Source organism: Sorex fumeus, unplaced genomic scaffold (genome assembly GCF_029834395.1).
Source record: "Sorex fumeus unplaced genomic scaffold, SorFum_2.1 ptg000007l, whole genome shotgun sequence".
In the NCBI taxonomy this organism is placed as follows: domain Eukaryota; kingdom Metazoa; phylum Chordata; class Mammalia; order Eulipotyphla; family Soricidae; genus Sorex; species Sorex fumeus.
This window is the reverse complement of record NW_026606064.1, coordinates 48,942,648-48,958,203: the sequence shown is the minus strand read 5'-3', so window position 1 is coordinate 48,958,203 and position 15,556 is coordinate 48,942,648. Positions and strand designations below refer to the sequence as shown.

The 15,556-nt window shown below is 44.6% G+C and overlaps 1 protein-coding gene across 1 annotated transcript; it reads left to right on the top strand.

Moving 5' to 3' along the window:
- The first annotated feature begins 286 nt into the window (after positions 1–286).
- LOC130046135 (histone H3.3A) lies at positions 287–9,937 on the top strand. The gene is made up of 4 exons (XM_056139042.1): positions 287–435; positions 2,021–2,164; positions 3,013–3,166; positions 9,290–9,937. Exons 2-4 carry the CDS (start codon positions 2,037–2,039, stop codon positions 9,416–9,418), a joined length of 411 nt encoding a protein of 136 aa, XP_055995017.1. The 5' UTR covers positions 287–435; positions 2,021–2,036; the 3' UTR covers positions 9,419–9,937.
- The last annotated feature ends 5,619 nt before the right edge of the window (positions 9,938–15,556 follow it).

Sequence of the window (15,556 nt, the reverse complement as noted above, 5' to 3'; positions counted from 1 at the left end):
CCGGTGCCGCGGAAGGAGCGGGGTGGGAGTGCGGGGCCCCGAAGTGGAAACGGGGGCGGGCGGCGCGGGCGGCCGTCTCGGCGGGAGCCGGCGGCCCCTCGGCATGTCTTTTGTGTTTGTACACACACGGCGCGAGGCGGCCCCGAGGAGGGGGCGGGCGGTGCGCGGGGGAGGGCCGAGCGCGCGCCAGCGAACGGGGGCGCGGGGGGAGGGGAAGGGGCGGGCGCGAGCCGGGCGGCGGGGGCGGGGCCGAGCCTTCCCTCCATTGTGTGTGATTGGCTGGCGCGCGGCGCGGGGGCGGGGCGGCGTGTGTTGGGGGATAGCCTCGGTGTCAGCCATCTTTCAATTGTGTTCGCAGCCACCGCCGCGCCGCCGTCGCTCTCCAACGCCAGCGCCGCCTCTCGCTCGCCTAGCTCCAGCCGAAGGATCAGGGGGGTAAGTTTCCCCGTCTGCCCGCTTCCCCGGAACCGAGCCCTGCTTGCCGTCAGCCCCGGGCCGGGCCCCAGCCGAGCCAGGAAGGGACCCACAAGCCCCTTTGGCTTGGCCCGCAAACTTTTTGGCCCCGAAATGGAGGTGAGAGAGCGAGTTTTTCTCTCCCCCTCAGGCGGCGGCGGCGGCGGCTCCCCCGTCCCTCGCCGCCTCAGTCCAACGGCTGCCACCGCCGCGGCGCCGAGCTGCTCTCACTCCCCGCGCCCCCGGCTCTTTCTTCGGTCGTATCCCGCCCGTCGCCCCTCTCCGGGACCCCAGACCTTCACCACGACCCGCGCGGGCCTCTTAACTGCCGCCCCCGCGCCCCGGCCCCCAGTTTTCGGGCGGGAATGGGGTCGAAATCGCCGCCGCTTCCCAGCCTGGGGTAACTCGCTTTTTTCCTGCCTCCCCACAGTTGTTGCTAAGCTTCACCATCTTGTCTCTCTCCTCTCTGGTCACCGACCATATTTTTCCCCGTTTCCCTTCTTCCCCATTTCAGAAGATGAGGAGGAGAAAAAAATTTCAAAGAGGTTCCAATCCCCCCCCCTTCCTTTTTCTTTCTTTTTTTTTTTTCTCGGAGAAGCGAAAACTTGATGCATTGAAGATGCCCCCCCCCGGAAAAAAAAACTTTTGCATTTTGGTGGGCGGCACGTGGCAGGGGCTCGGGGTATTTTCGAGCGTTTGGGTGTTTTGTCTCTCTGGGAGGGAATCGGAGACGTGGAGCGATTGTTTCCATTTTGGTGGGTTCGGGGAGGCGAATCGGTGTGCGGGAGCGGCGGGGGAGCCGAGCGGGCTGGTGGGGGGACCCTGAGCCCCGGGGGCCGGGGAAGGCGAAACCAAAAGTTTATGTGGTGCCGGGTGGACCGGTCGGCCGGTGTCTGGCGTTAATTAAAGCCGGGGTGAGGGGCATTTTTTTTTTAATTTCTCTGCGGGGACAGTGCTCGCTGGTGGTAGCTGTTGTTCCTTCTTGTTTCTCGAAATTAAACAACCCCTCCCCCCCGCCCGGGAGATGGAAGACCTGGAATGTTTTCAGATATTTACAGCAAATCTATCAACTGCCAGACGCCGGTGGGGGGGGGGCATCCAGTGTGGGAGGGGAACGCAAAAAAAAAAATTTTTTTTTTTTGATTCGTTTGTCGCGATCTGGTTTGTGCTTCATTCTTCTGACTTGTTTGTCGGTCGACGGTCTCCGGTCATTTCTGATTTCGACTTTAATTGAAGACGTTGGAGCACGGGCTGTTTAGGCGGCTGTTTAGGCGTCTTGTTTGGCCGTTTGTCGTCGTCGCTCCGAATTTTGAGAGAGGGTGTTAAGGCTCCGAATTTTCTAGTACTACAGACAGTTTGTTTCAAGAAGTCATGGTTGGTACGGGTGGTAGACGCACCCTTTCAGGTTACATAACAATACGGAATTTTTTTTTTTAATGGGAATCATAATTTCCAGATGGTGGGGTGTTGTGGCGGGGAGAGTTTTTCCTTTTTGTTGGCTCCTTTAGTGTGGAGTGTTCAATTTTGATAGCTGCGTATGGTAATTTTTGGTTTTTATCGCTGGTAGGTAAGGTCTCTCTGCCATGGCTCGTACAAAGCAGACTGCCCGCAAGTCGACCGGTGGTAAAGCACCGAGGAAGCAACTGGCTACAAAAGCCGCTCGCAAGAGCGCGCCCTCTACCGGAGGGGTGAAGAAGCCTCACCGTTACAGGTATTTTTTTTTTTGAGGGGGAGGGGAAATGATCTCAGGTATTCACAGAATCAAAATGTGAATCAAAAATTTTGACAAAGTTGATTTTTGCTCCCGAATATTAATATTTGAAGATGAATGCAAACAACTTTTTTACTGTGCAGATTTTGAAGCTATAATTTTACCATGCCCCAAATTAGAGACTGACGTCACTAGATGCTAATAAAGTTAATAAGCAGAAAATTTTTTATTTCTGTCAAGTTACAAGTTATCTTTAAGTGATGTCATAGGAATAAAACTGCTTTTGAGTAGAATGACAGTTTACTCAAGATCCTGGTGTTTTGCTTAGTAAAGTTGTCATTTACTTTGATTTATTTCCTTCTGTTGTCCCATTTGGTTTTTGAACTACCCTGACAATGTTGTTTAGGACATCTGCCATTAGAGGGCAGATGTTGTCCATACTTAGGTTGCTATCCTATCCAGTTGACTTTACAGGTGGGAGAAATGTCAGAACTGAGGTAAATTTCTTGCTGACAGTTAATTTATAAAATAAGATTCCAGCTAGCACAATTGACAGTGTTAATTTTGAGGGGTAGATGATAATCAGCGGTATTCTAAGCAGCCAACTGAAAATACCACAGATATATTTTTAAAATTAGCTTGTTGGACTGTCCTGTAAAAGTTACTGTGGTTGTTAAAAGATTAAGAAAATAATTTTAATTTTGATAAATTAGTTGGGAATCATATGTCTGCTTCAAAGATACTGGTTGGGTTATAAAATTAGTGAGTTTAGTAAAGAATCTAGCAGGCATTTTTGTGTCATTTGGTGACTGTTTCTTTGATGTTGGATTTTTTTTTTTCCTCTTAAGGCCTGGTACTGTGGCACTCCGTGAAATTAGGCGCTATCAGAAGTCCACTGAACTTCTGATTCGCAAACTTCCCTTCCAGCGTCTGGTGCGAGAAATTGCTCAGGACTTCAAAACAGATCTGCGCTTCCAGAGCGCAGCTATTGGTGCTTTGCAGGTAAATGGCAAGTGGGAAAGATTCTGATTCCAACTGTCTGTAGAGAACAGTTGTATATTCTTGTATACACTTGCATAATGTCACTTGTATCTTTTCTGTATCAGAAAGGTTAAATTAGTCAAGGTCATAACATAATGTGAAGCCATTTGGATTATGGAATCATAATTTGACTTGATTCCAAAATTAAGTGCACATTCCTCTATAGCATTGTAAAGTCTTAGAATCTTGCTTTGAGGGGCCTAAGCGTTAACAGACCAGCAGGTAGGGATTTTGCCTTGCAGAGGTCAACCAGGGGATACAACCCAAGTTCAATCTCCAGCATCATTTATGGTCCCCCGGCACTGTCTGGAGTTATTCATGAGTGCAGAACCAAGAGTAACCGCTCTGTCTCAGTGTTGTCAGGTATGGTGCAGACCAAAAACAGCAACAAACCACAAAAAAATGTTTTGTTTTGACTTCAAGATATTGGAGACCTTGAGATAAGGAAATGAATGGTCAATATGTGGGCCAGGGATGTGGTTTAGTGAGAGGGCACTTGGCTTGCATGAATGAGGCTCTGAATTTTATACCTGGAACCACCCAAAAATTGTGGTACATTTTTAATAGTAGCTGGTCTAACAGAGAATGCCTTTCTGAACCTGAAATAGGTACAAGTAGGAAGGATAAGATAATTAGGATGGAATAGAGAGATGGAATTGCAGTCTTGGGGCCTACTGATAGATTAATAGGGCTGAAGACTAGGTCTGATCCCTGGCAGCATATAGTCACCACACCAGGGTGGGAGTGATCAGCACGCAAGCCCTCACCCGCATGGTGTTTTGGGGATAAAATAAGTTAGGTTTCGATTGATCGTTAAACAGGTTTACTTTAAAATGCTGGGTTTTTTTTTTTAAAGAAACAAATCTAAGACTTGTAGTTTGCAAAAAAAAAGTTTATGATTTCCATTTAAATAGTATATTGAATTTAGTCTTAATATTCCAGCAGTAAAGTACCTCCATAAGTAATGTGAATAGAATTGCTAAGTATTTACATAACAGATTTTTGTGTTGTTTGGCCGCCTTGGGGATATCTCAGAATATGTTTAGACCAATAAATCTGACGGGGTAAGGGGCATATCCAGAATCTATGTAATATATTCTATTGGAGGGTTTCCAGGGCTGCTGTTGCTGTGCCAGGGTTTTGCTTTGAGAGAAAGATTTGATAGGTGGATTCAACGCTGAAATATGATTGGTTGAGCTGTTTCTATGGTTTGTTTAAACTTCATTTGATTGGTGAGTTCCAGGAGTGGGTATCCATTAAAATCTGAATGAAAATGAAATTTATTTCAAACTACTAAAACCTTTCAGTATTGTTGCTTGAAGTTTTAATCATTATCTTGAGATCCTATTTCACTTCACTATTACAGTTGTATATCGTTTACCTGTTTTTATGAAGAAGTACTGGTACAGTTCTCATGCATTGCTTTGAAGCTGATTTTGCTTTTCAGTTATCAACCAGGTCCCACCTTGAAAAACACATTATATACTAAAATTACGTTTCTGAGCTAAAGGATTAGTGCTCATGCAATCTTATAAATTGAAATTACTAAACAACCTGAAGTACTATTGTCTTAAGTTCATGTGTTAACTGTTAAGTAAACTTCTGGCCTGAAAAAGTAGTATAGCAGGCAAGGTACTTGTACATGCCCAGGTTCATCCCCAGCATTGCCAGAAGTAAAACCTGAGTACAGCTGGATGTGACAGTGTATACGCTCACGACATGGGCGCAAGTCACACACAGCCCACCTCAACCCCGTCCCCCCATGGGATGGGGAGAGATTTCTAAGGTTAGTTGATTGGCCTTGCGCAGAACATCCCTGCTGCCTAAACCTTAATCTCATAATCTGCCTTAGTTTGTTTTGGGCCCACATCTTGTGGTGCTCAGGGCTGGCTCCTGGCTCTGCGCTCAGGACCATAGGGGATGTCAAAACCCTGGTTGATCAGGCAAGGCAAGCGCCCTACCGGTCACACTCTCTCCAGCCTCTATTTTAATCCCCCCCCCCCCCCTTTTTTTTTTGATCTGCAAATTTTTTTTTGTTTTATTCCATGCACTTAAAATTCCCTTAAAGATAAATTTGTTAATGAAACTAGGGTGATATGAGTGCTTGAAATAGAATTTCAAATCACTTTTTTTTTGCATTAAAATAAGGGAAGTGAGAAGATAGTAAACTAAGTAGGTTTTCTTTTAAGTAATCAAGACCAGGCTAAAAATGTAATATTTTTAATGGCTGAGAATTTCAACTAAGGTGTACTTATATTTTTAAAAAGACTGTTGGGGTTAAGATGGCTCAGCTGATGCTTGCATGCAGGATCTGACTCGTTTATTTCCCATGTACTACCAGGTGTGGCCCAAAAAACAAAAAGTAGAAATGAACTGTTAGTGTTTTCAAATGGTATGTGTATCAGATTGAACACAATAAAAATGCTGTCAGTAAACATTTTCTTGCAGTAGTAAGGCAATTTCTCTTTTGCCTTTTTTTTTTTTTCTCTTTTCTTTTTTGGGTCACACCCGGCGATGCTCAGGGGTTACTCCTGGCTCATGCACTCAGGAATTGCTCCTGGCCATGCTAGGGGGACCATATGGGGTGCTGGGAATCGAACCTGTGTTGGCCATGTTGGCTGCGTGCAAGGCAAACGCCCTACCCGCTGTGCTATCGCTCCAGCCCCCTCTTTTGCCTCTATTTTGATTATCTTTAATTCTTGCTTTAAAGTTCAGGGGTCATTGCAGTGTTTTGGAAATTGATGGTGGTCAAGTCCCCTCCCCCTCCCAGATCAGTGTTGTGCCTTTCCCAGAGCTGACCAGACTCATCTCTATAAAACTTTATATTATCTGGTGGTAATGAGAGCCCAGCGGCCACATGTTAACATTAGGATATCAGGGGAACCACTCTGAAATGTCTCAGAACATGAGACCTGTTGGCCCTATACTGGGCCATATACCATCCAAATTTGCGTGTTACTGAAGTGCTGAATGAGATCAAATTAAACTGATTCATTTATTATTTCAGTATTAGGTCCACACCTGGCAATATTTAGGGACTTACTTCCATTTTGGAGGTCACTTCTGGTGGTGCTCAGAGGATTGGTCATGCCAAGGATCAAATCTGGGTTTCCTATATACAAGGCATGTTTTCAGCCTATTGAGCTCTTCCCAGCCCCAAAATACTTTCTTTGCCCCAAAATAATGGGAGAATCAACAAGTATCTGATGTAAACACAGTGAACCTCAAAATATAAGCTATAGTTTGCCACTTTCTGTGGGGGTGGGGAGTTCAGTGGTGGTGCAGGGGCTGACATCTCCCTCCCAGTGCACGTGCTTGGGAGCCACCAAGACCACACAAATGCTGCTCACATTCTAGAACATCCCATGAATAAATACCTGAATGTTAAGTAATTCATCTTACTAAGATATGAGGCTAATTGCCTAAATGTGCAGTTCTTTTAAGTTGGGGATAATGTGGCCAAAGATGTTGCACATACCATGCTAATATGGGGCCCTTGACTGGCAATACATGCATGATTCGGTTGGGTATGAAAACAAATCAAATGGTCCGTGAACATCTGCTTGAGAATATTGTGTATAAGGTGATATTTCTATTATAAGTAACTTAAAGTTGTTGAGTTTCAAAGTATTCCGCCCACTGGCAAGCTTCCCCTGACTTATTCGATATACCAAACACAGTAACAAGTCTCACAATGGAGATGTTACTGGGCCCGCTTAAGCAAATAGATGAACAACGGGAGGACAGTGCTACAGTGCTAACGTTGTTAAAAAGATAACTATCTTGGCAAGAGAGATAGTGCAAAAGAGTTGAAGTAACATCTTTCGTATGCTGGAGCTACACATGCTGTCCACAATACCCTGCTAGGTGTGGCTCAGAGCCAACAAAAAAGATGACTGATGAATAGCAAATTAATCAGTATGAGAACCACAAAAAAAAAAAAACCTGGAAATCCCAGGTCACCTAAAAACCATAAGCAGAAAGGAGTACTTGTTTATGTAGTTCGCAAAATTCATGTGGCTTGTCACATTTTTTGAAAATACCTAGCCCCCTCTCAGTTGTACCCAAGACTGCTGTTGCCTCCACCACTTCCAACGCGCGCGCGCACACACCCAGGTTGCTGAGTAGGCATTGTCCACCTTAGGAAAGAGCCTTGAAAGAAAAAAATCTTGGGTCTTGGTAATCATGTGAGGGTGGGGTGGCACATCCAGTAGTACTGGGGAACCATAGGGGATGCCAGGGAATCAATCCCAGGTGGCCATGTGCAAGGCAAATACCCTACCTGCTATACTGTCACTCCAGCCCCTTGAGATATATTTAATAGTAAAATACAGATTGAGGGGCTGAAGCGATAGCACAGCTCATAGGGCCTTTGTCTTGGGCGCGGCTTACCCAGGTTCGTTTCCCAGCATCCCATATGGTCTCCCAAGCAGAGCCAGGGATAACCCCTGACTGAGCATTGCTGGGTGTGACCCAAAAAGCAAAATAAAATAAAAATACAGATTAGGCAGGTTTCGTTGGTTGGTGGTTTTTGTTTGTGGGTTTTTTTTGTTTGTTTGTTTGTTTGTTTGTTTGTTTTTGAGGGGAGAGGTTTTGCTCACCCAGGTAATGCTCAGGGATTACTTATCTGCCTGCGCTCAGGAATCACTTCTGGTGGTTTTTGGGGGGGCTATATGGGATACCGGAGGCTGAACCTGGGCTGGCCACGAGCAAGGCAAGTGTACCCACAGTACCATCCATCTGGTTTTTATAAGGAAAAGATTGTAGGATTAAAGATAAACTCCAGCTCTAAAACCTCAAGTGCTTATTTTACTTCTAGAAGGCCCTGTTGAGCCATAGCACCAGATGGCTTTTGGAGCTTCACTGAATAGTGCCTCTACCACCACCAAGAGAGAAACAGGATGATAGTATAAAATTAAGGAAATAATTTTTTTCCCCCTTTTTCTTTTTGGGTCACACCTGGTGATGCTCAGGGGTTACTCCTGTATTTGCACTCAAAAATCACTCCTGGCGGTACTTAGGGGACCATATGGGAGGCTGGGGGTCAAACCCGGGTCAGCTGCATGCAGGCAAACGCCCTATCAGCTGTGCTATGCTCCAGCCCCAAGAAGTAATCTTTGTCATAGGATGAAATTGAATTATTTCATTGTTGCTGTGCTAATGTTTTCAAAGTCTGAAACTCAGTATTTTGAAAGATGAAGTGTATGCAAAAATATCTGGATGTTGGCACACGCGCATATGTGTGTATGATGTAGTAACATGGGGGTTAACTTGATCCAGGTATTTGGTGTTTGTTTTAACAAAGTCCATAAAAAAAAATTCTGGGGCTTGGGGGCAGGGGGCTGAGGGGGACCATATTAAAGACAGCTTTTTCTAAATGTCGAACAGAGAAATTGATTTCTAACAATGAGAGGAGTACAGGGGGTAATATGTCTGCCTTGTACTTGGCCTGCCCAGGTTTGACATCCTGTGTGGTCCCCCAGGCAGCGCCAGGACTAATTCCTTACTATAGGGCCAGGAGTAACTAACCCCCACCAAAAAGAAAGTTTTGAAGCAGGAGGAGGGTAGATTATAATCATGTGGTGGAAACCAATTGTTGGTTGGCTCTATGACATTATTGGTAAGCACAGAGGTTCAAACTGATACATTGGAGTAGGAGAATTTAGAAGACACTGGGAAGAGGGTTCGAAGTATTAGTTTGGATTAGATTAGATATGAATCTGATTTGAGGTGTGTGATTTGTTCGATGTATAGAGCTGAGCTGTATTTCTATAAATGGCCTTTCAGCTGTTAATTTTGAAAGGTAAGTATGCAGGGGTCTGAGTTAATACTTGAGGATCTGGTCTTACCTTGACCGCCACCAGTCTTGGTTAGATAGAAGTACTGCGTATGGTCCCCTTGAGCACTGACAAGTAATCCCTGAGCACAGCTGGGTATAGCCAAAAAAACTAATAGTATCTAGTAAATTTTTGTTGATCCTCTTCTGGGGTAAGTTTTAAAGGGCTTGAAAAGTTTATTTTAACTGATAGAAATCTTAAGTTGATAATAATGCCTTGTCCTCCCCTCCCCTTTATTTTTTTGCAGGAGGCAAGTGAGGCCTATCTGGTTGGCCTTTTTGAAGATACCAACCTGTGTGCTATTCATGCCAAACGTGTAACAATTATGCCAAAAGACATCCAGCTAGCACGCCGCATACGTGGAGAACGTGCTTAAGAATCCACTATGATGGAAAACATTTCATTCTAAAAAAAAAAATTTTTTTTTTTCCTCTTCCTGTTATTGGTAGTTCTGAACGTTAGATTTTTTTTTTCCCATGGGGTCAAAGGTACCTAAATATATGATTGCAAGTGGAAAAATAGGGGACAAATCAGGTATTGGCATTTTTCCATTTTCATTTGTGTGTGAATTTTTAATATAAATGTGGGTACATAAAGCATTAATGAAAGTCAAAATGTTTCAGTGAACAAGTTTCAGCAGTTCAACTTTATAACAATTATAAATAAAACTGTTAAATTTTTCTGGACAATGCCAGCATTTGGATTTTTTTAAAACAAGTAAATTTCTTATTGATGGCAACTAAATGGTGTTTGTAGCATTTTTATCATACAGTAGATTCCATCCATTCACTATACTTTTCTAACTGAGTTGTCCTACATGCAAGTACATGTTTTTAATGTTGTCTGTCTTCTGTGCTGTTCCTGTAAGTTTGCTATTAAAATACATTAAACTATACTTGCTTTTGGTCTTTATTACCAGCCTTAACCCATAGTTAAGTTACTTGTGTTTTTGTTTTTTTTTTTAATTTTATTTATTTTTGCTTTTTGGGTCACACCTGGCGATGCACAGGGGTTACTCCTGACTCTGCACTCAGGAATCACCTCTGGCAGTGCTCAGGGAACCATATGGGATGCTGGGAATCGAACCCGGGTTGTCCGCGTGCAAGGCAAACGCCCTACCCGTTGTGCTATTGCTCCAGCCCCTCACTTGAAGCTTTCATATTTAAAATTTTTATTTAAGATTGTCACCTATATAAAATAGAGGTGAGGAGAATAAACTTTTATGAGATGGAAACAAGCATTTAAAAAATTTAGGGGTTGGGAAAATAATATAGTGGGTAATGTGCTTGCTTTGCATGCAGCCTGGTTCAGTCCCCAGCATCCCATACCGTCCCCTGCACTCTGCTAGAAATGATCAATCAGTGCACAGCCAGGTGTGGGTACCCCCCTCCTTTTTTTTAAGTGGTAAATAAGTGGGAATGGTTTTCAGGTCAAAAATTAGTTCATTTCAGATCTGGCTATTTCATGATTCTATTACTCAAATTCCCAAGTATTGATACTTACTAGAAATTACATCTAGAATAGAAAGATAAATGTAAAACAAGGAATAATAAGCTTTCAAAACCATTTGTGACCTGGGGGCTGGAACGATAGCCCAGTGGGTAGGGTGTTTTGCCTTGCACGCAGCCGACCTGGGTTCGATTCCCAACATCCCATATAGTCCCCCGAGCACCACCAGGAGTGATTCCTGAGTGCATGAGCCAGGAGTGAACCCTGTGCATTGCCGGGTATGACCCAAAACCAAAAAAACAAAACCATGTGTCCCTAACAGTAGAAACGTTTGAGTTTTTTGTTTTTTTGCTTTTCGGGTCACACCTGGTGATGCTCAGGGGTTACTCCTGGCTTTGCACTCAAGAATCACCCCTGGTGGTGCTTAGGGGACCATATGGGATGATGGGAATCGAACCTGGGTCGACCGCGTGCGAGGCAAACACCCTACCAGCTGGGCTATCACTCCAGCCCCAACAATTTGAGTTTTTAAAGCCATTCTGGAAGGTAATGTGATCTATTAAGGGACTCAGACTGGTCAGTTAGGTATGATGTAATGTGTTGGTTCCTTTATAACGGTACCTTCATGTTTATAGATTGTAAAATTCTTGTGAGAAAGCAGAATAATTTTGCTTTATAGATTAATTTGATGACATGGAATTTCAGTTCTCTGTAATTCCTTACACTAAGCTATTACTACTGTTCTATTTCAAGTTACTGTATTCTTTCTATATAGTTTCTCTTCTCTAACACAGGAATATAGAGGTGAACCAAAGTTCTGTCATAGAGGTAGACAGTAGAGCCAGAGTGCAGGGATTAAGTCATTTGATTTGCATGTAGCCAACCTGTTTGACACTGGATCCCACTGTGTCCCCAACACACAAACTTCATAAGTAGAGAGTACTAAAGAAAATCAGGGGAGAAGTTATATAAGATGGGGGTGTTAGGGGGTGTTATGTGTTAACGATGTTAAGGGAAGATACCACAAAAACTTTTTGTCTGCAGGCTGGGAATTGAACCCAGGGCCTCATACCTGCAGGTATGCTCTCTCCATTGATGCATAGTCACAGACGCTGCAGCATCTTGAATAAAGAAAAAATATGGGCTGAAGAGATAGTTCAGGGGGTAGTGTGCTTGCATTGCAGGTGACCAACCTGGGTTTGATTTCCGTCACCCCATATTTCCACCAGCACTGCTGGGTGGGCTGGAGCGATAGAAAGCATAGCAGGTAGGGCGTTTGTCTTGAACGCAGTCGTAGAGCCCAGCAAACTATCAAAAGTATCTCGCCTGCACGGCAAAGCCTGGCAAGCTCCCCATGACATATTCGATATGCCAAACACAAGAACTCTCACAATGGAGACGTTACTGGGCCCACTCGAGCAAATTGATGAACAACGGGAGGATAGTGCTACAGTGGTACTGCTAGGTGTAACTCAAAAAGGGAGGAGGGTTAGGAGAGAGTATAATAAGGCATCTTGGCATTCAGCTGACCAGGATATGCTGCTCTGAGCATTGCTAGAAGTGATCTGTAAGTATAGAGCAAGTAATAGGCCCTGAGCACCAAGGGTGTGCTACATATGTGAGCAAAGGCCCCATCTTCTGGGCAATCTTGCTAGTAGACAAGCCTGATCTGTCTGCTCAGGAGTAACAAAAGTGGTGGAAACAAGTGGAAAATGAGAGCCAGCATTAAGACTTTGCAGTAAGGACACTGAGCAGTTTTCAGCAGAATAAGATGATCCGATTTGTTTTTATGAAATCATTTTCCACCTACTGTGCAGAAAATGAGAATAGAGTAGAAAGGAAAAACCATGAGCTACAGCACTAAAAGCCCTAGTGGCTTGGACTTAGGTGGGGCAGTACAGTGACAAGTGGCATTCTCTCAGAGTACAAGGGCTTGCTGATGGAGGTAGTCATGAGAAAGGGGTTATTGGTGCCAAGATTTTGGGCTTAAGGAACTGCAGTAGGACGGGGGGTAGGGAAGGCTGAAGGGAGCAGAACTGGGGGATGAAAGGACCTATATGAAGTGTATGTTCAACCTGAGACTCTTAGTTGTTAGGTGAGTATTCACAGAGGTGGTTGAATATGAGCATGAAAGAGATTTGTACCAGAGATAAAGGTAAATAAAGTCTTAAAGCCAAAAAGCTGCGGCTGGAGCAATAGCACAGCCGGTAGGGCGTTTGCCTTGCGTGCAGCCGACCCATGTTTGATTCCCAGAATCCCATATGGTCCCCTGAGCACTGCCAGGGGGTAATTACTGAGCGCAGAGCCAGGAGTAACCCCTGTGCATCACCAGGTGTGACCCCCCCCAAAAAAAGGGCAAAAAGCTAAATGAGACTGGAAATCTCATTTGGCAGTAAAGTACATGCCTGACATGCATGAGACCAGAGTTCCATCCCTAGGACCACAAACCAAACAAACAGGTGAAATAGAATTGATTTGGGGAAGGGGAACAATTTAAAGATTAAGTCACCACAACATTTAGTGAATGAGAATCCTGAAGACAAAGAGTGGATTAAGAGGAAGAAAATTAGACATTTGGAATTCGTCTTTTATTTTAGGGCCACATTCGGCGGTACTCAGGTCTAACTACTCTGGGCTCAGGGATTACTCCTTGAGGCACTTGGGACCACAGGGGGAGCAGAAGATTGAACCTGGTTTATTCACATGCAAGACAAGTGCCCTACTTGCTGTACTATCACTCTTCCAGAAGACATTTGGAATTAAGCTAAAGAAGGGGTTAAGTCACTATCTCATGCTGCTGACCCCACCCCACTCCACCCCTCCTTTAATCTCCAACAGCATATTGTTTTCCAACACTGCTGGGGGGTGGCCTAACACCCTCACAAAAAGGGGAAAAAAAAACTGCTTTGGGGAGGAAAGAAAGAGATTCATAGGTTCAAATACTATTGATGGGGACTCAGGGATCACTGCCAAAAGCACCAGCCTTGTGATCATGTGATGAGGACTTGGACTCACATGCTGCTCATATGTACCAGTTGCCAAAGTAGAGTGTGATCCCTGGCACGACACAGCTGGATGTACACAACCACTACAACTGAAGTGCAACCCCTGGCCAAGTGCCACAACCAAAAATGTGTGAGCACTGCAGCTATGGATGTGTGACACCAAAGGACTCCAACCAAGGACTGACCATAGCAGTCATATGAAGTACTCTTGCAACCATAGAATGCCCGTGACCTACAGTAGCACTTAAGCTGTGTGAGCACTTAGATGTACAAGATGTAGCCAGATGTACAAGCCCCAGTGAGCATCAGAACCAGGCGTGTGAGCACAATTGACTGAGTACAACTAAACAGTGTGACCCTGGTTCCCAAGGGGAAACACACTCAAAGCACAGCATGAGGTCTCAGGTTGACAGCTGAATTTGTACCAGATCTCACCCACTGTAATGGGTAAGAACCATTTGGATGAAATAGAGATGACAAGCACTGTTTGGAGTAAATTAGAAACTGATACTTCGCTGAAATGATCTCAGGACACAATGACATGGGCATCCCAAGGAGAAGAGCATTCTCCAGTGTTTCACTAAACTCAGTGGGAATAGTATCATGGAAACAACAGGGCGAGGCATTGTCCAAAGCCAGTGTGTGTGGGGGGGGGCAGAGGGGCGGGGGGAACCCTGACAGCAGCAGAGCCCCCAGTGGGAGTCCTGAGTTTTACCCTGCTTTATGCTGCCGCTGCCTGCCCATGTATCGCAACATCTTGGGAAAATGAAGATTGTGAGCACTGCTGGGTGTGGCTAGATTAGGGCTGCACTCTCAGGATGACCTGAATTTGATCCCTGGCACCATATAGGCCCTGGAGAAAGATAAGCTTCACCTCAACATCACTGATCCAGCTGCACGGCATTACCCACTCCAGCCCACACATCTGGAAATAGTATGGGCATGAGTTCCAGGCATGGAGCACTGCTGGAGAGCTCCCCTCCCCAGAGCCACCCCCCCCAAGAAAAAACCCGTGAAAAATGGATGGACACAAGCAGAGACCACTTTTACCTGGAATTTTGCTTAAAATGGAAAGAAGTGGGGGGCCAAAAAGATAATACAGCGAGTAGGGCACTTGCCTTTCATGCTGCCAGTCCAGGTTCGACTCAAAGAAGAAAAAAGTGGACAGTAATTTATGAGGAAAGGGAGTGTTGGCCTTTGAGAGACACTTTTTAAAAATATGATGGGAAACATAGTGACTGGAAAATAGTGCAGTGGCCAGAGCACATGTGCCCAACCCAGATTCATTTCCAAATATCGCAAGGTCTCGAGCATCCTGGAGACCCTTAGCACTGTTGGATGTGACCCCCAGGACTCCCAGGGTCGCCCAGTGTATTCCCTGCACCATAAGTTCTGAGCAGCGGTGCATCCTCAGGCTCCTTGCATTGACCATTGGCCTCCTAAACACCTCTTGAGAGTTTCTCACCCAGGAACAAAATTAAAAGATGGAAAAAATAGCTCTAGTACATTTTGTGTCTGAGTATTGTTGTGAATAGGGTTGCGAGTATTATTTGTTTGAATTAAAATGCTAAATTCTTGGAACAGTTCCTAGCACATCATAAATGCTTAATATTCTTTCCTACTTTTATTACAAAACTGTTGTTATTAACAATATTTATCTTGAAAACCCAAGAGTCAATTTTAAAGTTTTTGGTTTTAGTGAGATCTCAGTCATACTGGGTCAGGGATGTAGCTCAGAAATAGGGAAATTGCCTTCATGTATGAGACTCAATATCTCGCACAGCCAATAAGGAAAGAATTCTCAATAATAAGGCAGGCTAAAAGTCAAATTTCAGGCTGGAGTGATAGCACAGCGGGTTGGGTGTTTGCCTTGCACGTGGCCGACCTGGGTTCGATTCCCAGCACCCAATATGGTCCCCTGAGCACTGCCAGGAGTAATTCCTGAGTGAAGGGCCAGGAGTAACCCCTGTGCATCGCCAGGTATGACCCAAAAAGCAAAAAAAAAAAAAAAGTCAAATTTCTATGTCCCACCAATATATATTTAAAATGTATAATGAATC